The sequence below is a fragment of the Balaenoptera physalus genome (assembly GCF_965194825.1).
Source record: "Balaenoptera physalus genome assembly, chromosome: 15".
NCBI lineage: Eukaryota > Metazoa > Chordata > Mammalia > Artiodactyla > Balaenopteridae > Balaenoptera > Balaenoptera physalus.
In genome coordinates, this window is record NC_138894.1 from 38,414,656 (window position 1) to 38,439,626 (window position 24,971).

General features: G+C 36.2%; 1 protein-coding gene across 2 annotated transcripts in view; it reads right to left on the reverse strand.

Moving 5' to 3' along the window:
- Positions 1-24,971, reverse strand: part of GMCL1 (germ cell-less 1, spermatogenesis associated) — a 58,210-nt gene that overhangs the window by 13,816 nt on the left and 19,423 nt on the right. For both annotated transcript variants that reach the window (XM_082426042.1, XM_082426041.1), the window contains exons 8-11: positions 21,365-21,455; positions 18,418-18,555; positions 7,056-7,125; positions 1,695-1,770 (exon numbers count right to left, since the gene is read on the reverse strand). In XM_082426042.1, coding sequence (XP_082282168.1) covers positions 1,695-1,770; positions 7,056-7,125; positions 18,418-18,555; positions 21,365-21,455 — 375 coding nt within the window. The remainder of the gene's footprint in view (positions 1-1,694; positions 1,771-7,055; positions 7,126-18,417; positions 18,556-21,364; positions 21,456-24,971) is intronic.

Below are 24,971 nucleotides of genomic sequence, written 5' to 3' on the forward strand. Positions count from 1 at the left end.
GTTGTGGAGCACGGGCTCTAGGTGCATGGGCTTCAGTAGTTGTGGCGCACAGGCTCTAGAGCACAGGCTCAGTAGCTGTGGCGCACGGGCTTAGTTGCATTGTGGCATGTGGGATCTTCCCGGACCAGGGCTCGAACCCATGTCCCCTGCATTGGTAGGCGGATTCTTAACCACTGTGCCATCAGGGAAGCCCTGGTCAATAACTTTTTAAAATTAATTTTTATTGGAGTATAGTTGCTTTATAGTGTTGTGTTGGTTTCTACTGCACAGCAAAGTGAGTCAGCTATACGTATATATATATCCCCTCTTTTTTGGATTTCCCTCCCATTTAGGTCAGCAAAGAGCATTCAATAGAGTTCCCTGAGCTATACAGTAGGTTCTCATTATTTATCTATTTTATACATAGTATCAATAGTGTATATATGTCAATCCCAATCTCCCAATTCATCCCACCCCAGCCAGGGACCAATTTTAAGATGGAACATAAAATATAAGTCAAGTAAAGAAAGAAGTAGGGATGTGGTGAGAGGGTAATGGGGAAAAGATAGTAAGAACAATGTACTGTACATTCTAGTGGGGTTAAAAAGTTGTTGGGAGTCCAGGTACTAGAGGGAGAGTGCTAGAAAGATAACACGAGGTGGAGTCTGCAAGTGGTATGCTTAAAATGGAGATTTTGAAGAGGGTACATGAATTAGTGATACAAAAATTGAGGATATGCTTATAGGAAATTGGTTCCTGAGGTAGGGTAGAGCACTAGATCACGGAGGGAAGGAAGGTCAGGGAACAGATGCTAAAATCACCAAGACTGATAAGAAGAGTAGGGAGAAAGAAAGCCAGCAAGCCGAGCGAGTGATGGCCACAGTCAGAGTAGTGAGTGGTGTAGAAGTATTCGCTTCAAAGGAGCTGTGATTCAATGATGATGAGGGTGGAACAATGTCTGGAAGCAACAATAAGGAGGACTAAGGAATAAATAAGATGCTATTCCTCTTTCATATTCTGCAATTATTAATGCAAACATAAAATAATGAAACTTTCAAAATTAAAGTTAAAATGAGGGAAAATCTGGGAGAAAAACAACCAAATGGTTATCTAAATTAGGCTGAATTTTTTTCAAAGATGAAAATTACAATTAGGGTAGAGTTTTTAAAAAAATGTAGTTGTCTCTTTAGTGGCTGTAAAATCAATTTAATGAGTCACAATCAGCTTTTTTAAAAAAATTAAGTAGAAATACATCTATAGGACACAAAAGCTGTAAGCATTGTTTTGTAATACTTTTGTTTCACTTATATGCATTTGTATTGGGTGCTAATGAAATACATAATTTTTAATGTGGGTAGCAATCAAAAGCGTTTGAATGTCTTTGATCTAGGGTAACTGTAACAGAAAGAACTACTTTTAAGACTATGTAACAGCTCCCATTTAACGTCTTATTTATCCTTATTTCTGGTTTGCTGAGGGATCTTCTTATATCTCGTATCTAGACCCAGAAAGTTCAACAGTCTCAGGGAAGGCTGAATAATCAATCACCACTGAGTATATATAACTCCTTGCCCAGGAGATCATGCTACAGAAACTAGTCCACAAAAAAGCTCTTCTGAGGTATAACATGTATCATGATTGTTATTGAAAGTATAGTTTGCACTAACAGTACAACAATTTGTATAAGACTATTAAGAGTCACAACCCATACTTACTTCACCATCGTTGGCAAGCTTTCTACCACACCTCATGCTATTTCCCTCTAGTTCTTCTTTATTGATTTCTTGAGGCCTAGAAATATATATAAAACATGAAATCTCATGGAAAATAAGCGACTAATATTTGAAAAATAACTGAGTTAAAACAAGAGAAAAACTTTCTACTAGATTTAAAAATAAAATTTTGTAGTACAGATAAAAATCAAAATGCAATGATTAAATCTAGCCCATTACCTTTGCTAAATAAAAAATTTTTTAAATCTTTAGTGTTTCATTTATTGCCTTGACTTCTAGAATACTTTTACTAGGGCACAGTGAAACCAGAGAAGAGGGGAAAAAAATCTATGAGAAATTCTGCTTACTGAGAAAATAAAACACTTAAAAGTCTAACTACTAAGTAAAATTAAATTAAAATCTATTATTTAAGATGTGACTTGGTATCACCTACCATTTGATATTATTGTTTCACACACAAGCCATTTTTTCAAGTAGTACAACTATACAAACTCAGTATTTAATAGAAAACAGCTGTAGAATTTTATCAATTAATCTTTATTTGGCCCTCTTACTTTAAAAACCTTGATCAACTAAGAGAAACACTGTTATTTCAAGATGTAATAATAAAATGACATTATTATTAGCTTAGAATTCCAAATGATAAAATACATTCATTCATATACAGCATTTATTAAGTACCTAGATACTGGGGCCATCATCATCATCATTATCTAATAAATATATTGAAACAAATACAATACATAAAAAATAATGAAATGTAAATAAAACTAATAAAACATATCCTTGACATCCAAGAGCTCAGTCTAGTAGGGAACTAGACATAAGTAATAATATAATAAGGTGGAGAGAACTGATGTTAAGAGCATGAAGAAGGCACAGATTTATTGCCTGGGATTAAGAGTGGGGATCATCACAGAGGAAGTATTATTTGTGCCTGAGAGGGAGTTTGTTGGGGTAGACGTCAGGGGTGAACTCTATGCAGAGGAAGGGCATTCCAGGTAGAAGGACTAGCAAAAAAGGACCGGAGCATGAAAGGGTACTAAATGTATGAAGAACTTAGTGCAGCTGGAGCCTAAAATGAGCATGAGAGGAGATAAAGCGAAAGGCATTTGGGACAGACTGTTGAAGGGCCCCACAGGCTACGTTCACAGGAGTTTCAAATTTTCCTGTAGATAAGAGCGAGTTCCCATGTATTTGTTCTGTTACTTTAAAATTTTTTCTTACGAAAACTTTCAAACATATAAAAGTAAATAGGGACTTCCTCGGTGGCACAGTGTTTAAGAATCCACCTGCCAATGCAGGGGACACAGGTTCGAGCTCTGGTCCGGGAAGATCCCACATGCTGTGGAGCAACTAATCCCGTGAGCCATAACTACTGAGCCTGCACTCTAGAGCCCGTGAGCCACAACCACTGAGCCTACGCACCACAACTACTGAAGCCCACGCACCTAAAGCCTGTGCTCCGCAACAAGAGAAGCTACCGCAGTGAGAAGCCTTTGCACCACAAGGAAGAGCAGCCCCCGCTCGCCGCAACTAGAGAAAGCCCATGCACGGCAATGAAGACCCAATGCAGCCAAAAATAAATAAATAAATAAATTTTAAAAATAATAAATAAATAAAAGCTTTGCTTAAAAAAAAAAAAAGTAAATAGTACAATGAGCCATATTTTCTCACCATCTAGGTTCAATAATCCTGTTTTAGTTTTACTCCCAACCCACTTCTCCCCACATCCCTCCCAACTGATTATTATCGAGACTGACCCTCCAGACATCATATCCTTTAATCTGTAAATATGTATCACACATAAAGCAATAATCCCTAACTATCATCAAATGTCCCTGGTCTTATTTAAGCAGGGAAGTGAAATTATATTTCTACTTAGGAGGCTAATCCTGTTGGCAATGTGGAAAAGCGTTTGGAAGAGAATAACCCTGGAGGGAGACTTTCCTATATTATAACCTAGAGTCCAGGGAGTACACTGTGTTTCTCACTTTAGCAGCCCTACAGTAGCGAGCAGATGCTCAGTACGTGTGGAAGAGAGTGCTTCATTAGGGGCAATACAGTCATATACTTGTAAAGGCAAGAAAGCCACTTATTCTAACTCAGTCTCTTAGGTGAGACTCTATATTAAACTCAAAAAGGATACAGATAAGAAAAATCTTGAAAAATAGAGAACATCCAACATTTAAAAACTGAATATACAAAAGAAGTAGGTAGGATGGTTTATAAAACATTTCATACATTACAAAATGCTTCAAATCTGAATTCCAGTAAATAATTAACTCTCATTTTTTGGAGGGGTCTCTTATTTCTATTTCAACAATCTTACTGTATTTGTGCAAGATAAGTATGCTATGAATATATTTGGGAAAAGATGGGATATAAGTTTCAAGTAAAGTAGAAACTAAGAACCCTGGATAATAATCTTGCAATCATTATTTTAAGTTTACAGAACCCTTTCACACACTCACTGTTTAGCTATAAACACAACTAGGCTATTATTTTAGTAAGTTCTTTAGTGTATAAAAATAAATTAAAAGGGGCTTCCCTGGTGGTGCAGTGGTTAAGAATCCGCCTGCCAATGGAGGGGACACGGGTTTGAGCCCTGGTCCGGGAAGATCCCACATGCCGCGGAGCAACTAAGCCCGTGCGCTACAACTACTGAGCCTGTGCTCTCGAGTCCACGAGCCACAACTACTGAGCCTGTGTGCCACAACTACTGAAGCCCACGCACCAGAGCCTGTGTTCCGCGACAAGAGAAGCCACCGCAATGAGAAGCCTGCGCACCGCAAAGAAGAGTAGCCCCCGCTCGCCACAACTAGAGAAAGCCCGCGCGCAACAGCGAAGACTCAATGCAGCCAAAAAAAATAAATAAATAACATAAATAAATTAAAAAATAAATAAATAAATTAATTAAAAGATATTGGGCAGAAAAAAATTTAAATGTAAAACCTTTTTATATACTCACAGGTGGACTGTCTCTTCACACTGCCTATACCAAGGAGCTAGTATAAAGATCAAACAATAAATGTGGAAGTAATTCTCTGAACTGCAAAGCACTACACATTGAAAGAACAGATAATATGCTTTCTCTTAAAATGAAGACAGTACATAAATATTTTCTAGAGGGGTCATATGCTTTTGATGAAGGCACCTGTGTAACCAGATGGGTTACTTCACCTTACACTCAAGTCTTCAAAAAACCTATTACAGGGGACTTCCCTGGTGGTCCAGTGTCTAAGACTCCACGCTCCCAATGCAGGGGGACTGGGTTCGATCCCTGGTCAGGAAACTAGAGCCCGCATGCCACAACTAAAAGATCCCACGTGCTGCAACTAAAAGATCCCGTGTGCTGCACCTAAAGATCCCACGTGCTGCAACTAAGATCTGGTGCAGTCAAATAAATAAATAAATAAATAAATAAATATTTTTAAAAAAGAACTTAAAAAAACAAAACAAAAAAACCCCTATTACATTGGTGAGAATTTGACAATACTGCCACAAATAGGAAAATTGGCTTTACCTATACATATACATGAAGATCATGCTTTATGAAAGCATTATTCCAGGTAATATTTCAATAGCTTAAAAGAATATCATAACACTAAGTGAAACAAAGCTTAAAAGAATATCATAACACTAAGTGAAACAAAGTATATGAATTATTCAGTTTTATTAATATAGCAAGTGACAATGCAAACATTCTGTTATACTAACTGACCAAAAAGATAAATATTTATAATATTGATAGTTATAGAAATATAAGAATAAAAGTTGATTACATGATCTTTTCTCTAACAGCTCTTGATTTTAACAGTTACTGGTTTTTCAACATAATGAATACATTTAAAAATTCATAGCGAAATCCATACACCTGTGGTCAATTAATCAACAACAACGGAGGCAATAATATATTAATACAATGGAGAAAAGACAGTCTCTTCAACAAGTGGTGGTGGGAAAGCTGGACAGCTACATGTAAATCAATATGAACACTCCCTCACACTATATACAAAAAAACTTCAAAATACTTTAAATACCTAAGTATAAGACATGACACCATAAAACTCCGAGAAAAGAACATAGGCAAAACATTCTCAGATATAAACTGTAGCAATATTTTCTTAGATTAGTCTCCCAAGGCAAAAGAAATATAAGCAAAAATGAACAAATGGGACCTGACCTAATCAAACTTAAAAGCTTTTGCACAGCAAAGGAAACCATAAACAAAATGAAAAGACAACCTAGGGAATGGGAGAAAATATTTGTAAATCATGTGACCTACAAGGGGTTAATATCCAAAATATACAAACATCTCATACAACTCAAAAAAACAAACCACCCAATCAAAAAATGGGCAGAAGACCTAAAGAGACATTTCTCCAAAGATGACATACAGATGGCCAACAGGCACATGGAAAGATGCTCAACATCAATAATTATTAGAGAAATGCAAATCAAAACTACAATGAGATATCACCTCATACCAGTCAAAATGGGTATCATCAAAAAGTCTACAAATAATAAATCTGGAGAGGGTGTGGGGAAAAGGGACCCTTCCTACACTGTTGGTGGGAATGTAAATTGGTGCGGCCCCTATGGAAAACAGTGTGGAGATTCCTTAAAAAACTAAAATTAGAGCTACCATACCCAGCAATTCCACTCCTTGGCATATATCCCGAAAAGATGAAAACTCTAATTCAAAAAGATACATGCACCCCAATGTTCATAGCAGCACTATGTACAAGAGCCAAGACATCGAAGCAGCCCAAGGGCCCATCAATGGATGATTGGCTTAGGAAGATGTGGTATATTTATATACAATGGAATATGTATTACTCAGTCATAAAAAAGAATGAAATATTACCATTTGCAGCAACATGGATGGACCTAGAGAATATCATACTAAGTGAAGTAAGTCAAACAGAGAAAGACAATTATAAGATATCACTTATATGTGGAATCTAAAAAAATAATACAAATGAATCTATATAAAAAACAGAAAAACTCACAGACAAAGAAAACAAACTTATGGTTACCAAAGGGGAAAGGGAGGGGTGGCGGGATAAATTAGGAGTATGAGATTAACAGATACAAACTACTATACATAAAACAGATAAGCAACAAGGATTTACTGTATAGCAAAGGGAACTATATTCAGTATCTTATAGTAACCTATAATTGAAAATAATCTGAAAAATATATATATATACAACTGAATCTCTTAGCTGTACACCTGAAACTAACACAGTATTGTAAATTAACTATATTTCAGTAAAAAAAAAAAAGTTTTTTTGTTTTTTTGTTTTTTTTTAATGAACAATGCTGTACCATACTTACCCCACCTCACTGTCTTGTTCTGCCCGGAGCATAGCAAGCCACTGCTGTTTATACACAGAAGATAGCCATTCTAAAATGTAAAAATACATATAAGAATAATAAGAAATATGGAAAAACATAAAGGATTTAAAACTTTTAAGAAGTTGATAAAATTTTTACCATTTTTTTTTTTTTTTTTAAATTTTATTTATTTATTTATTTCTGGCTGTGTTGGGTCTTCGTTTCTGTGCGAGGGCTTTCTCCAGTTGCGGCAAGTGGGGGCCACTCTTCATCGCGATGCGCGGGCCTCTCACTATTGCGGCCTCTCTTGTTGTGGAGCACAGGCTCCAGACGCGCTGGCTCAGTAATTGTGGCACACGGGCCTAGTCGCTCCACAGCATGTGGGATCTTCCCAGACCAGGACTCGAACCTGTGTCCCCTGCATTGGCAGGCAGATTCTCAACCACTGTGCCACCAGGGAAGCCCAATTTTTACCATTTTAAAATTCAAGTTTAAAACAGCAATAAGTAAAGCTGATAATTTATATTTTATAAACATGCTATAACAATACGGCTTAATGATTTTTAAAGTGGTAAATGTTATCTTCCTTTGCTTTAGGACAGACTCTACTTAGATCACATACATTTAAAACTTTAGTTAAAAGTATATTCTTGTATTTAATAATTTCGTTTTCATAGCTCATACTATTTTTCATTTGTGAGAAACATACCGAAATATTTTCAGTTTTTACAAAAACTTTAATAGAAAACTGAATGGATTGTTCCTATATTAAATTATCTAAAAACAATCAGAAATATACCATCTCTAAATTAGATGAATTATGTAACTCAAGAAATAATTTTGACACGATTTAGATAACTATTATAATTTAAATTATTGTAAATGGAATAATTATAGATATTCTTCCCTTTAATAATAAGCATATAATTTTTCCACAAAATGAGACTGTGGAAGCTGAAATTTTAATTATTTTACATAAAAACATGGATTTATTAAAAATATAAGCAGAACTGGCTTAGCACCATATTTATTTTTCTGCTCTTATTTATTCCCAACTAAAAGGGTAGTTTTTCTAATTTTTAAGTTAAATGATTTCTCTACCTCTACAGAAAGGCAGGGGAAAAACCTTAGTGCAATTAAAATCCGGGTTTTCACTTCATAATTCTCTACCTAATAAAAGGTATCCAGATGACTTGCACTGATTTATTGGTGTCCTTCCTTAAAATTCTCTATAAATACACTTATGAGTGCTTCTTTCCCTAAAATAATATTGTTGCTATTATAAGGAATAACTGCTGAATATCTAGGCCACAAACAATTCATTTTCAGTAGGTAAAGACTAGCAGCAAAGTTTATGTGACTCAGTATACCTACACACATATTGTCCATCTTATTTGCAAGGTATCTGGATTTTAAAATTCTGTTTTACTGTATTTTATTTTTAAAAAAAGCTGATCCCTTCCCATTAAAATGATCTCTCAACTCACTACTGGTTATGCCTGTAGTTTGAAACTCACTGATCTAGAGATAGAATATGGCTTTTCATGATTCATTTATAAAAATGGAATGAAAGGGTTACACATTCATATTCTCAAATATCATATAAGCTATATCCCATGAAAATGTTTTAAAATTTAGTTTTAGCAACTTTGAATAAACTCCTTTAAAACTAAAAGCATTTTTTTTTTGGCTGCGCCGCCTGGCTTGCAGGATCTTAGTTTCCTGACCAGAGATTGAACCTAGGCCTCGGCAGTGAAAGCACCGAATCCTAACCACTGGACTACCAGGGAATTCCCTGAAAGCATTTTTAACAAGTTAAAAACGTGGGTACACATTTTTGTCCCTCCTTTCTTGCCTTAATCTAAAAGAGTAAAAAGTCAAACTAGAAATCTTTTTGGTCACTGGTAGTTCATCCAGTAGCAGCAGCCCCAAAGTAAGTCACTAGAACCACTCGTTCAAATGCAATGTTGACAGTTGATACACAGGGGGAAATCTCTGATAAAATGAGATTGAAAAACATGGGATAAAAATAAGTGAGGGCTTCCCTGGTGGCGCAGTGGTTGAGAATCTGCCTGCCAATGCAGGGGACACGGGTTCGAGCCCTGCTCTGGGAAGATCCCACATGCCGCGGGGTGACTAGGCCTGTGAGCCACAATTGCTGAGCCTGCGCGTCTGGAGCCTGTGCTCCGCAACGAGAGGCCACGACAGTGAGAGGCCCGCGCACCGCGATGAAGAGTGGCCCCCGCTTGCCGCAACTAGAGAAAGCCCTCGCACAGAAACGAAGACGCAACACAGCCATAAATAAATAAATAAATAAAAATTGTTAAAAAAAGAGTAAAACCTTTAAAAAAAAAGTAAGTGAAACAATTTGCCTTATACAGAGTTTTTAATATGATTATATGCAGACATATCTCCCAAAACACAGATACACTAGGCAGAGTTTGCCAGAATCCTTTTTGGCAGAGTTAGTGTTCAGTGAAAAGATTCTGAAAAAGTGCCTTCAAGAAACTTCCACTCAGTAAAAACAAATTTAAGCACTTTTAAACTTTATCAGACCAAAATACAAAACAAAAACTCAGAACGGGCACATCAAAGTAGCATTTGACAGTGCTATAAATCAGCAGCTGCAGATCTAATCGACAGCAGTTTTGAATGTAAACACAGTACTTTTCTAATAGAATAAATGAGATAAGTCAGAATGAATTTATTTAGATCATGTCTCTTGTCTTATACAAAGGATATGGGGAAGGGGGTCTCCAAAAGTATACTATTTGAAAATCTAAATGTCTTAGATTTACAAAACTTTAAAACACAAACAGGAAGATAAGATATGCCCCGAATTTGCCTAGTTTTACTGTTTAAATGAAAGAAACAGTGTATATTCAGGTATATACACATACAAAAATCTACTCACAACCAGTAAAGCATATAGCAAAAAACAGCCTACAGGTTGAATGTTATATGAAACACGTTAAGTCAGAATTAGATCATGAAGGTGAAGGACAGTCTACATAATAAAAAGTTCCTATCTGGATAAAAGAATATTTTGTACAGGGCATCTAGGTATATTAGTATAAAATTATGGAGAAGCTCGTCTCAAAGATCTTCATGTATAATAACCTAAAAATCTAGTTCCAAAAGATGACAAATTTACTCTACTGAGTACAGTATTTCTCAATAAAACTAATTACATGAATTTATATACCTTTTCATTTTAAGCAACTTATTTTCATAAAATTCATACTACTTTAACAATTATCATCTCTATTGAATTTACAAAACTATTAAGCATTGTTTCCCCATTATTCCCACAACAGTAATTCCTGATATAAAAAGTTACAAGAATACCCATTTTCTTGCCCACAATACAAAGTAAGGGAATAAATCTATTTCATTACTTTGTTATCAAAAGCCAAAAAATTAAACATATTCAAAAGAATGGTGATTCAAAGTTACTGCTTAAGTTTCTGCAATTGGATATGCAAACTTGAAGAGATTAAACATAGTGGATTTCTTTTAAGTAAGATGTAGCCAAAAAAATAAGGGCTTTAGAACAGGAAAGACTTGGGGTTGCATTTGAGCTCTGCTTCTCACTAGCTGTATGACAGGATAGTAATACTTCACTTCAACTATAAAATGGGAACAACTGCCTTGATAATTTCAAAGATTATGTTACATAATAGGTGTTAAATGTATAATCTGGCATATTACCTGGGACACTGTGAAGAATCTACACATATTTGTTTACTTTTCCTCCTCCCCTTTAAGGTTCTTAGGTTAGGAGCTACAACCTAAACTTATCTGATAGAGTAAATACAGTAATAGGCCATATGTAAGTTAGTATGTTTCAGAAAATGATTTTAGTTCTCACAAACTGAGTGCCTACTACCTGTCAAGCACTGTACTATGTACCTGAGAGGAAAAGATGAAAAACATACAGTCCAACCAGGACACAGATATATTCTGTACTACAGTAATCTAGAAAGAGATGATGATGTCTTAACAAGGAAGTGGTAGCAGGCAAAAAAATGAGGTGAGTTTGAGAATTATCTAGGGAAAAAATCTATAGGACATGGTGAATGGATGTGGAGGAAAAGAGTTTGAGGAGGACAGGATGACTTGCAGGATTCTGCCATTTTTGTGAGGCTGGGTGGGTTATTAATGTTGATGACTGATAAGCGAACATGGAAAGAAAAAAGAACGCAGGGACTAGAGCTGGAGGGGAAAGATATAAGTACTGTTTTGTTTTTTTTTTAAAGAATTTATGTATTTATTTATTATTTATTTTTGGCTGTGTTGGGTCTTCATTGCTGCGTGCGTGCTTTCTCTAGTTGCGGCGAGCGGGGGCTACTCTTTGTTGCGGTGCGCAGGCTTCTCATCGCGGTGGCTTCTCTTGTTGCGGAGCACGGGCTCTAGGTGCACAGGCTTCAGTAGTTGTGGCACACGGGACTCAGCAGTTGTGGCTCGGGGGTTGTACAGCGCAGGCTCAGTAGTTGTGGCGCACGGGCTTAGTTGCTCCGCGGCATGCAGGGTCTTCCCCGACCAGGGCTCGATCCCGTGTCCCCTGCATTGGCAGGCGGCTTCTTAACCACTACGCCACCAGGGAGGCCCATAAGTACTGTTTTGAATAGATGAACTGAAGCAATTTACAGATGGCTAGTAACAGCTGGATATTCAAGTATGAAACCCAGGGGAGAGGTCAGAACTAGAATCTTTCAGTAAGTCATATGAATGAAGGAAATCACTCTGGGACACTATGTAGAATGAAAAGATCAATGATGCGCTAAGGGCACCCTCAGGAAGTTAAGAGGTGGGCAGAGTAAGAGAAGCTTACAAAAGAAAAAGAGAAGGAATAGTCAGAGAGACAGGAAAAGAATCAGGAGAGTACAGTATTTCTAAACTAAGGTAGTACTGTAAGAATTTCAAGAAAAAAACTAACAAACCATGATATAAAATGCTAGAGAAGTTAAAATAAGACTAACATAAGGCCACTAGATTTTACAAACAGGACAAACCTAACTTTTGCTAGAAAGTTTCAGTGAAATAGTGGGGCCAAAGACAGACTGAAGTGGGTTGAGGAATGACTGAAAGGTAAGGAGATGGAGACAGCAACTCTGAAGAAGGTGATTATAAGGGACAGGAGCAGTTACCATGAAGGGGACTGAGGGTCAAGACCGGGGGCCGAGGCGCAGGGGGAGGGAGGGATTTGTTTTGTTTTTTAATAAGAGATTTGACCACACTTACAAGCTGAGGGAGAACAGGAGGGGGTTGAAGATACAGATTATTAAATGACAGTGCAAAATTCCATAATAAACAGGAAGCGATAGGATTATGAACACAGTAGAAGGTTGGCTTGAACAGGGAGGGAGCACCTCAACCTCTGGGACAGGACAGGAAGGACAGGTGAAGAAGCCCAGGAATCTAAACAAATTTTTGCCTGATTACCTTGGAAAAATTTATAAATTTTTTTTTTTTTAAGAAGGGAATTTTTTTTTTAATATTTATTTATTTATTTATGGCTGTGTTGGGTCTTCGTTTCTGTACAAGGGCTTTCTCTAGTTGTGGCAAGCGGGGGCCACTCTTCATCGCGGTGCGCAGGCCTCTCACTATCGCGGCCTCTCTTGTTGTGGAGCACGGGTTCCAGTCGCGCAGGCTCAGTAATTGTGGCTCACGGGCCCAGTCGCTCCGCAGCATGTGGGATCTTCCCAGACCAGGGCTCGAACCCGTGTCCCCTGCATTGGCAGGCAGACTCTCAACCACTGCGCCACCAGGGAAGCCCTTATAAATTTATATAAAATTTATATAAAAATTTAAAGGAGAATTTATATAAAAAAATAGAAGGAGAGTTCCCATACTGACAGCGAGGTTATTGGAGAGGAAGCTTGAACAGAGTGGCAGAGGTTTGATATATAATTCCTGAAGCAAATGAAAAAGAGGAATGACCAAGTAAAAGTAGTATATAAGGAGTCCCAAGGTCCAGGCTTAGCATTGAAATATGAGTTTGCAGTGGCACCAATACAAAAGTTATAGAATGCTCTGGAGCAGTACTCAGCACAGAGTAGAGGGTATAGAAACAAAGAAGGTTTAATTTAGTTTTAGAATTTTGTAAAGTAGAAGGACAAAGAGTTGAAAACAACTGTGAAAGAGAGTGGTCCAGATGATCTAACATGAAATCCAGGCCTGAAAGGAAGAAAAGGCAGGAGGTTTGGAAGACTGGCAGAAAATGGAGGGCTTAAAACGGACTGGAGGGCTTCCCTGGTAGTGCAGTGGTTAAGAATCCGCCTGCCAATGCAGGGGACACGGCTTTAAGCCCTGGTCGGGGAAGATCCCACATGCAGCGGAGCAACTAAGCCTGTGCGCCACAACTACTGAGCCTGCACTCTAGAGCCTGCACGACACAACTACTGAAGACCGCACGCCTAGAGCCTGTGCTCTACAAGAGAAGCCACCACAATGAGAAGCCCCTGTACTGCAATGAAGAGTAGCCCCTGCTTACCGCAACTAGAGAAAGCCCACGCGCAGCAACAAAGACCCAACTCAGCCAAAAATAAATAAATTTATTTATTTATTTATTTTTTAAACATCTTTATTGGAGTATAATTGCTTTACAATGGTGTGTTAGTTTCTGCTTTATAACAAAGTGAATCAGTTATACATATACATATGTTCCCATATCTCTTCCCTCTTGCATTTCCCTCCCTCCCGCCCTCCCTATCCCACACCTCTAGGTGGTCACAAAGCACAGAGCTGATCTCCCTGTGCTATGCGGTTGCTTCCCACTAGCTATCTATTTTACGTTTGGTAATGTATATATGTCCATGCCACTCTCTCTCTTTGTCACATCTTACCCTTCCCCCTCCCCATATCCTGAAGTCCATTCTCTAGTAGGTCTGTGGCTTTATTCCCGTCTTGCCACTAGGTTCTTCATGACATTTTTTTTTCCCTTAGATTCCATATATATGTGTTAGCATACTGTATTTGTTTTTTTCTTTCTGACTTACTTCACTCTGTCTGACAGACTCTAGGTCCATCCACCTCACTACAAATAACTCAATTTCGTTTCTTTTCATGGCTGAGTAATATTCCATTGTATATATGTGCCACGTCTTCTTTATCCATTCATCCGATGATGGACACTTAGGTTGCTTCCATGTCCTGGCTATTGTAAATAGAGCTGCAATGAACATTGTGGTACATGACTCTTTTTGAATTATGGTTTTCTCAGGGTGTATGCCCAGTAGTGGGATTGCTGGATCGTATGATAGTTCTATTTTTAGTTTTTTAAGGAACCTCCATACTGTTCTCCATTGTGGCAGTATCAATTTACATTCCCTCCAACAGTGCAAGAGTGTTCCCTTTTCTCCACACCCTCTCCAGCATTTACTGTTTCTAGATTTTTTGATGATGGCCATTCTGACTGGTGTGAGATGATATCTCATTGTAGTTTGGATGTGCATTTCTCTAATGATTAATGATGTTGAGCATTCTTCCATGTGTTTGTTGGCAATCTGTATATCTTCTTTGGAGAAATGTCTGTTTAGGTCTTCTGCCCATTTTTGGATTGGGTTGTTTGTTTTTTTGTTATTGAGCTGCATGAGCTGCTTGTAAATCTTGGAGATTAATCCTTTGTCAGTTGCTTCATTTGCAAATATTTTCTCCCATTCTGAGGGTTGTCTTTTGGTCTTGTTTATGGTTTCCTTTGCTGTGCAAAAGCTTTTAAGTTTCATTAGGTCCCATTTGTTTATTTTTGTTTTTATTTCCATTTCTCCAGGAGCTGGGTCAAAAAGGATCTTGCTGTGATTTATGTCATACAGTGTTCTGCCTATGTTTTCCTCTAAGAGTTTGATAGTGTCTGGCCCTACATTTAGGTCTTTAATCCATTTTGAGTTTATTTTTGTGTATGGTGTTAGGGAGTATTCTAATTTCATACTTTTACATGTACCTGTCCAGTTTTCCCAGCACCACTTATCGAAGAGGCTGTCTTTTCTCCACTTTATATGCTTGCCTCCTTTATCAAAGATAAGGTGATCATATGTGCGTGGGTTTATCTCTGGGCTTTCTATCCTGTTCCATTGATCTATGTTTCTGTTTTTGTGCCAGTACCAAACTGTCTTGATTACTGTAGCTTTGTAGTATAGTCTGAAGTCAGGGAGCCTGATTCCTCCAGCTCCATTTTTCGTTCTCAAGCTTGCTTTGGCTATTCGGGGTCTTTTGTGTTTCCATACATATTGTGAAATTTTTTGTTCTAGTTCTGTGAAAAATGCCAGTGGTAGTTTGATAGGGATTGCACTGAATCTGTAGATTGCTTTGGGTAGTAGAGTCATTTTCACAATGTTGATTCTTCCAATCCAAGAACATGGTATATCTCTCCATCTATTTGTATCATCTCTAATTTCTTTCATCAGTGTCTTATAATTTTCTGCATACAGGTCTTTTGTCTCCTTAGGTAGGTTTATTCCTAGATATTTTATTCTTTTTGTTGCAATGGTAAATGGGAGTGTATGAGAAGCCCACGTACCACAATGAAGAGTAGCCCCCGCTTACCGCAACTAGAGAAAGCCCACACGCAGCAACAAAGACCCAACTCAGCCAAAAAATAAATAAATAAATAAACAAATAAATTTATTTATTTAAAAAAAACGGACTGGAAAGCAAACAACAGTGTAAAAGGAATGAGACTATGAACATGCTAGAAGGTTATAGCTTGCAAACTACTGGATTTCTCATGCTGAGAAATTCTGGGTTACAACAAGGTTCATAGGTGGCAAGTGCTTAATGATCAGCAAAGATAAATGTTACAGGAGTTGAGATCAAATTACTAGGAGGCTAGGGTACTTAATGGAATGATAATATGGACACATTATGTTACTGAACAGAGGTAGAGAGGCAGACAGAAATTAAGTGCCCAAGTCTTAATGAATGTGGAAGAATGACTAGGGATCAGAAGAGAAAGAATAGAGGGTGAGTTGGATCATATGCAACAATGATTTGGAAAGGGCACTGAGGGGGCTGGGCCCATTACTATCTGGCCTCCTAACCCTTTATTAGCAGGGTGTCTTAAGAGACAGAAAGTCCTCTACAGAGGGAAAATAGTCTCTTCTGGGAGAGCGAAATAAATGGAGAGAAGAGATGGAAGACATGAGAGGACATAAGAGAAAGGTCAGGGAGGAATGGCAACAAGAGAGGTCAGAGGTATCAAAGGGAAGGGAAGTATGACAATGAAAGCATGGAATGAAACACACATAATGATCTGACCTAATGTAAATCTAATTCCATGATATAATGGAATCAACTGTGCTTGACAGAGTTAAATCCTAAAATACAATGCTTCTATACAAAATCCTGATTTAATTTGGAATTAAACATATTTCTATTAAAATTTTAATTTTAATTTAATTTTTTCTATTTTAATTTCTATTTGAATTTAATCCTGACCTAAAGATGATCAAAATGTATGCATTAAAATTCCCCAGATTACTGAATGCATAACTTTGCATAATGTTAACACGTGTTCGGCACTATTTCTGAAAAATGATCAGTCAATTTTAGCTAAGTGATTGAAATTATTTTCATTTATTTCAAATCTAGGATACATTCCTATTGAGAGCATTTACCAATGTACCTTAAAAATGTGAGCTATGTGGCCACTTTCTGCCCTCTCACAAACAGCATGGGATATAATTTTAATTTATACTCTGCTTTTGAAATGATAACTTTAATTTGGATATATAGGAAAAACTATTTGTCCATTTATATTCTAAAAGGAAAAAAAAATGCCCTCTACTGTAATTTTAGGTCAGGAAAAAAAATGGCTGAAATCTGGTCAGAAATTTAGGATATAAATTCTTTTTAATTTTATACTAAATAAAATATTTCAGACTAGAAATACTTGTACCCATTTGCATTCCAAAAATATAAAGCTTATCCACTTGCGTCACAAAAAACACCTAAACTACTTTAGAACAGACTTTATTTTTTAACCTCTTTCAAAATTCATTTCTAGAGAGCCTTAAAAGCAAGTATGATTAGAGTGGGAGTATGTAATAGGCCTTGGCATCTAATATTACACCATTGCTAGGGTCTGGTGTATAACACATACTAAAACTATTACAGAACTGCTATACTATAAGGGAACATAACCTTCAAGAGAAACTGTGACTTAAAAAACAAACAAACAAACAAACAACAAAAAACCCCCAGACCCACGACCCACACAAACGTAATACAAATGATTTATACAAAATTAACCAAAAAACCACTGTCTATAAACCTGCCTAGAGTGATTTTATAAAAACTGCATTATTTTAAAACTACCAGAAATGTTAACTCTGGGTTTGTTTTCCATTCAATACTTTTGTAAATAAATTACAGATTTCAGTAACAATTTAAATCTATAAACACACAGCTATATTAAAAACTGAGGTGTCAAAAAAATTACAACTTTCAGACAAATCTATACAAATTTACAAGTCAATCTTCAAACAAATTCTATTTTGTTTCTTAAATGCAAATATAGTACTAAACTTAATCCTACACAAGCACTAGATACTTAACTTAAAAAATTAAATCAGGGCTTCCCTGGTGGCGCAGTGGTTGAGAATCTGCCTGCCAATGCAGGGGACACGGGTTCGAGACCTGGTCTGGGAAGATCCCACATGCCGCGGAGCGACTAGACCCGTGAGCCGCAATTACTGAGCCTGCGCGTCTGGAGCCTGTGCTCCGCAACAAGAGAGGCCGCGATAGTGAGAGGCCCGCACACCGCGATGAAGAGTGGCCCCCACTTGCCGCAACTAGAGAAAGCCCTCGCACAGAAACGAAGACCCAACACAGCCATAAATAAAAAAAAAAAAAAAAAAATTAAATCAGTAATTGTTTCAAAATTTTAAAATTTTAATTGGCAAAGATATTACATTTGCTTTGACACAAAGTCTTAAGTAGGATAAGAAAAAAAACAGAAAATAGCAAATTTAAGGAGTATTAATAGAAAAAGCAGTTGACCTCTAAATAGTACTTCAAAAGTCTTTTTTATTTTATTTAATTAATTTATTTTTTTTTCAAAAGTCTTTTGAAAGTCTAGTCCAAAATAGTGTACTGGTTAAGCAGATTAAAGAACACACACATTATAGAATACTATATAGCCATTTAAATGTTCTGAAGAGTATTTAATGATATAGGAAAATACTCACAATATATAATGTGAACACAGAAAATTATCTATATGGTATGATTCTGCTTTGGTATAAAAATGTATACCTTATTGGAATTAAGGATAATTTCTATTTTCCTCATTATTTTTTTCTATGATATTACTATTATAATCAGAAAGATATTACTTAAAATCATAATTTCATCATGTTCTTACCTGAAGGTACTAGAGAATCTTGTTCGATAATTCTCGCAGAGGCCAAATCACTGATAATATACTGTAACCTTAAATGTCTGAATACTGACACAAATGGTTTTCCTTGCTCAGTTTCAAGGAAGGTCATACCTTCAAAATCTGTAAAAGAAAACAAAAAGACAGCTTAAATTAAATACCCATTCTTTTCAAATCAATTTATTTATTCCTACATGTTTTTATGGGCAGGGACACACACACACACACACACACACACACACACGTCTATTAGAATACAAATAAGCTAGTTTCAAAGTTTTCAAGGATTTTATAAACTTTGGGTGTGTGGATAAAAAACTTGGGGAGATTTAGAAAAAAGCCCCAGGAAATTAACTTTGGTCCTAATTAGACCCTTGGGCTGGGAATTCAATTGACACCTTTCTGGAGTTTGGAGCTTACAGCGCAGCAAGGTGGGAAAAGAAGGCTTGAGAATGGTTGTTAGGGTTCAGGTATCTTTCCAGAATCCCACCACTTCAGTGGAACTCTAGAGCCCAGATGCCTCACTCAAGGGTCTTCACAAGATACACAGGACATGGAACATTTCTTGGGATCTTCCTAATTTATGCTTTAGTTACATGTGATGAACACTAGTTAATACATTAATTCTCTATTAAAATACAAAATAAGATACAAAGACATTGTAGCCATGGATTTGCAACACAAGGGTAGTATTTATTGTTAAAATAATTCAAGTTTATCAATCTTTTCTTTTAGGGAGAATTTAAGGTTATTTCTAAAAATACTCTCAGTTGCATTCTAATATGCTTTCATGAGTGGGAAGGAAAGATCTGGAGTTACTGCTATCAAGCAGAGACTTGTACATAATCCCTAGCCTGTTCGCTATTACAAGGTATACCCATGGCAGTGGACTCAGCCTTGTTGCTATTAAGGATAGTAAATAAAAGAAGCAATCCCTACATATAATTGTGCAGAAAAATTCCTAAATTTCTATTGTTCTGATGGCCCTGACCCATATATATCTGAAAAGTCAAATAATTAAGAAAACCTAAGAGAAATATACTAAAATACAGTGGGTGAGGGGACCACGAGTGATTTTTTGGTCTTATTTCCTGAGTATTCATCACTTTTATAATTTAAAAACTGTATGAAATAAACCTATAAAGTCCTCACTGAAAAACAACTTATAAAGTCCTCACTGAAAAACAAGAGCATCAGACATACATTTTGCCTTATGCAATAAATGTTTCCCTGAAAAGTTATCTTAAAATGTATACTTTTACACTATTGAGGCTGGGATGGAGAGCCTGGAGTGGGAAAACCAGAAGGGGACCACAGCTTCTTATTCTAGTTTTTGCCACTTAGGCTACAGAATAATTTCTCTCTTGATGGACTGCTGCAGTTAATCCAACTGGAGCTCAAATGAGCATAAATTTATGTCAACATTTACCTAACATCTATTGTTTCCATTGAGTCCCTTTGTCCACCCCCCCCCAAAATAGTTATTTATTTATTTTGGCTTTGCTGGGTCTTAGTTGCGGCATGTGGGATCTTCACTGTGGCATGCATGCGGGATCTAGTTCCCCGACCAGGGATCTAACCCAGGCCCCCCCTGCACTGGGAGCATGGAGTCTTACCCACTAGACCACCATGGAATACCCCCTTTGCCTTTTTAGCTTCTCCACCGTCCTTATCTTTTTCAGCTTTTATCTCTGTTTTTTAAGTTAAATTTTTTCCTCTACTTTTTTCCTTTATAATTTCTCAAATCCCTCTTTAAATGCCATAATGTAGCTCTAAAGTATAATTTAACATAGAAGTTTAGCATTTTGTTCTTCAAGCAAATCAAGTTATAGATTTTACTGATATAGTCATTTACACATTTTTGGTTCATGAGCTTGAAGGAAAAATAATTAGCTAGTAAATCTCACTACATAAAATAATTCTCAAAATTTATTTAAACAAGAGAAAAAGAGCACTAAATTTTAATATAAGAACCTCTATTCATCAAAAGATACGTTCAGAAAAGTAAAAAAAAACTACAAACTGAAAGATAAATGCAACACACACTTATGACAAAGAATCAAGAATATATAAAGAATGCCGACAAATCAGTAAGAAAAGACAAATACAATATTAAAATAGGAAAATAACCTGAACAGACATTTCACAGAAGAAACATATGGCCGATAAACACACAAACAGGTGTTCAATCTCTTTAGTTTTCAAGGAAATGAAAATCAATACCACAATATGAAATACTTCAGTAACAAAAAAACAGGATGATATATTGTCCAGTGGTGTGCTGGATCTGGCTTGTGCCGGCTCACAGGAGCTGATGGTATGCATTTCTTCCCAACTCCACATTCAGTGGTGTCACGTTAGTAGCCTGAAATTAGTCATGCTGGGAGAATTTGTATCATGAAAATTTTAAAAAATGCTACAAATAAGTGATTATTTTTTCAGAGAGGCAGCTTACCAGCACATCAATATGTCACGCCTTCATGTTAAGACGTGCAAAATGCCATAACATTAAACATTTAACATTTTTTAAAAGCAAAGTCAGAGGGACACAATAGGAAAGAAGCACATGAGCAGACTGAAGTTACTAATGTTCTAGTACTTGAAGATTAGTTCACTGAGGTTCAATACATAATTTAAAAAAATGAAAAAGGTGGCCATGCGTGGACCAAAAATGACAGTGAACTACGAAAATCGTGAACTAAGGATTATGATTTTTATCCACTTCCTTGCATCTGAGGGCCATTAAAATTTTGTTTTTTCTATATCTGTTTTATCCAGTCTCAATTTTCTCAGTGTAAATGAGGAGTTGAATTAGATCACTGCTAAGGTCCTCTCCAGCTCTAAAATCCCCTAGGTTTATCAGGGCCTGATTTTGATTAAATTTCAATTTAAAACAAAAAAGACAAGTTCTCAATAAAAATTTCAGGCATACCTGTTCTCCTCTTAGAAAACCAGACATCTGTTTCAGTCAAAAGCTGTTTTAAAGATCCATTCCAAGAAGGCACAAGTTGAAGGAACATCCACTAGGTTAAAAAAATAAATTAAAAAAATTACAAGACTTCATTTAGTTTATGACTTTACATTTTCAAACTGCCTATTTATTTATTTATTTATTTATTTATTATTTTTTTGTTTACCAGGTATTTATTGAGCACCTCTTATATGCATTCCACTGCAGAGTCCCTAGAGGAATTTTTTTTTTTTAACATCTTTATTGACGTATAATTGCTTTACAATGGTGTGTTAGTTTCTGCTTTAAAACAAAGTGACTCAGTTATACATATACATATGTTCCCATATCTCTTCCCTCTTGAATCTCCCTCCCTTTTTTTATTATACTTGTAATCTTCATCTCCAGCAAAATGGTTTACAGTTGACCCCAGGGAACCTTATATTTTCCCAATACCTCAGCATTGCTTAAGTAACCTTCTTACCTTGGTTTTCTGTTTTCCTGCTCTTTCATCTTTAATTCCATAAACCACTTTTATGCCCCTTCTATGTCCTCTCTTTCTCATATATTTCCTATGGCATTTGAATCTCTTTTTAGTCACATGTTATACAGCATAGGTTGGTTTTCAGTTACTTTTTAAGGGTGTGCTTGTCTATTATTTAAGGCAAGCTTATGAAATATAGAATGACAGGAACTGTGTTTCACACTTTTATTTTCTTCTCAGTACCCACTGCTTTGTACATAATATATGCTTAATAAAATTTGTCCATTGATCTTTATTATATATTTTAAATTGTATCTGGTGGCCATCAATTTCCTTGAAAGAGCTTGGTACATTCTTATCCTGGTGATCTAATATGCATAATAGCTCCTAGGAGATACGCTCGAGTAGAACAAATTTTTCCTTTCTCTTTCCTCCTTTCTTTCTTTGCTTTCATTCCCTCCCTCCCTTCCTTCTTCCTTTTTTCCTTTCTTCCTTCTTCTCTCTGTCTTTCTCTCTCTCTTTTTTTAAATGTATAATTTTTATTTACTATTTTTTTCATTTTCCAGTTTCACTTTATTGTATTCAATTTTGATGCTCAACTGATAATCCTTCTCTACCAAAAAATATATAGCACCAAAATTATCATATCACTCTATGTACATATCTAGATATAGCTATATATCTATATAGATGTTTAGATATTCTAAATTTTAGGAATTTTGTTTTCTGATTTAATTAATTTTAGTGTAACTAGTACTTTTTTATTTTTATTTTTTAATATATTTAAAAAATTTAATTAAATATTTTTATTGAGGTATAGTTGGTTTATAATACTATATAAATTTCAGGTGTACAATGTAGTAATTCACAATTTTTAAAGGTTATACTCCATTTACAGTTATTATAAAATATTGGCTATATCCCCCATATTGTATGATGTATCCTTGTAGCTTATTTTATACCTAATAGTTTATACCTCTTTTTTTTTTTTAAGATTTTTAGAAATTTCATGTAATGTCTGAAACATTTATATTAACATATTTCCATACAAATAACCCAATGAAAGTTTAGTATTAGTAGTTTTGTTTGTTTTTTTATACCGCAGGTTCTTATTAGGCATCAATTTTATACACATCAGTGTATACATGTCAATCCCAATCGCCCAATTCAGTACACCACCATCCCTACCCCACCGCAGTTTTCCCCCCTTGGTGTCCATATGTCCGTTCTCTACATCTGTGTCTCAACTTTTGCCCTGCAAACTGGCTCATCTGTACCATTTTTCTAGGTTCCACATACATGCGTTAATATACGATATTTGTTTTTCTCTTTCTGACTTACTTCGCTCTGTATGACAGTCTCTAGATCCATCCACGTCTCAACAAATGACTCAATTTCGTTCCATTTTATGGCTGAGTAATATTCCACTGTATATATGTACCACGACTTCTTTATCCATTCGTCTGTTGATGGGCATTTAGGTTGCTTCCATGACCTGGCTATTGTAAATAGTGCTGCAATGAACATTCGGGTGCATGTGTCTTTTTGAATTATGGTTTTCTCTGGGTATATACCCAGTAGTGGGATTGCTGGGTCATATGGTAATTCTATTTTTAGTTTTTTAAGGAACCTCCATACTGTTCTCCATAGTGGCTGTATCAATTTACATTCCCACCAACAGTGCAAGAGGGTTCCCTTTTCTCCACACCCTCTCCAGCATTTCTTGTTTGTAGATTTTCTGATGATGCCCATTCTAACTGGTGTGAGGTGATACCTCATTGTAGTTTTGATTTGCATTTCTCTAATAATTAGTGATGTTGAGCATCTTTTCATGTGCTTCGTGGCCATCTGTATGTCTTCTTTGGAGAAATGTCTATTTAGGTCTTTTGCCCATTTTTGGATTGGGGTGTTTGTTTCTTTAATATTGAGCTGAATGAGCTGTTTATATATTTTGGAGATTAATCCTTTGTCCGTTGATTCGTTTGCAAATATTTTCTCCCATTCTGAGGGTTGTCTTTTCGTCTTATGGTTTCCTTTGCTGTGCAAAAGCTTTGAAGTTTCATTTGGTCCCATTTGTTTATTTTTGCTTTTATTTCCATTACTCTAGGAGGTGGATCAAAAAAGATCTTGCTGTGATTTATATCAAAGAGTGTTCTTCCTATGTTTTCCTCTAAGAGTTTTATAGTGTCCAGTCTTACATTTAGGTCTCTAATCCATGTTGAGTTTATTTTTGTGTATGGTGTTAGGGAGTATTCTAATTTCATTCTTTTACATGTAGCTGTCCAGTTTTCCCAGCACCACTTATTGAAGAGACTGTCTTTTCTCCATTGTATAACTTTGCCTCCTTTGTCATAGATTAGTTGACCATAGGTGCGTGGGTTTATCTTTGGGCTTTCTATCTTGTCCCATTGATCTATGTTTCTGTTTTTGTGCCAGTACCATATTGTCTTGATTACTGTAGCTTTGTAGTATAGTCTGAAGTCAGGGAGTCTGATTCCTCCAGCTCCGTTTTTTTCCCTCAAGACTGCTTTGGCTATTCGGGGTCTTTTGTGTCTCCATACAAATTTTAAGATGATTTGTTCTAGCTCTGTGAAAAATGCCATTGGTAATTTGATAGGGATTGCATTGAATCTGTAGATTGCTTTGGGTAGTATAGTCATTTTCACAATGTTGATTCTTCCAATCCAAGAACATGGTATAGCTCTCCATGTGATGGTATCATCTTTAATTTCTTTCATCAGTGTCTTATAGTTTTGTGCATACAGGTCTTTTGTCTCCCTAGGTAGGTTTATTCCTAGATATTTTATTCTTTTTGCTGCAATGGTAAATGGGAGTGTTTCCATAATTTCTCTTTCAGATTTTTCATCATTAGTGTATAGGAATGCAAAAGATTTCTGTGCATTAATTTTGTATCCTGCAACTTTACCATATTCATTAATTAGCTCTAGCAGTTTTCTGGTGGCAGTTTTAGGATTCTCTCTATATAGTATCATGGCATCCGCAAACAGTGACAGCTTTACCTCCTCTCCTCCAATTTGTATTCCCTTTATTTCTTTTTCTTCTCTGATTGCCGTGGCTAGGACTTCCAGAACCATGTTGAATAAT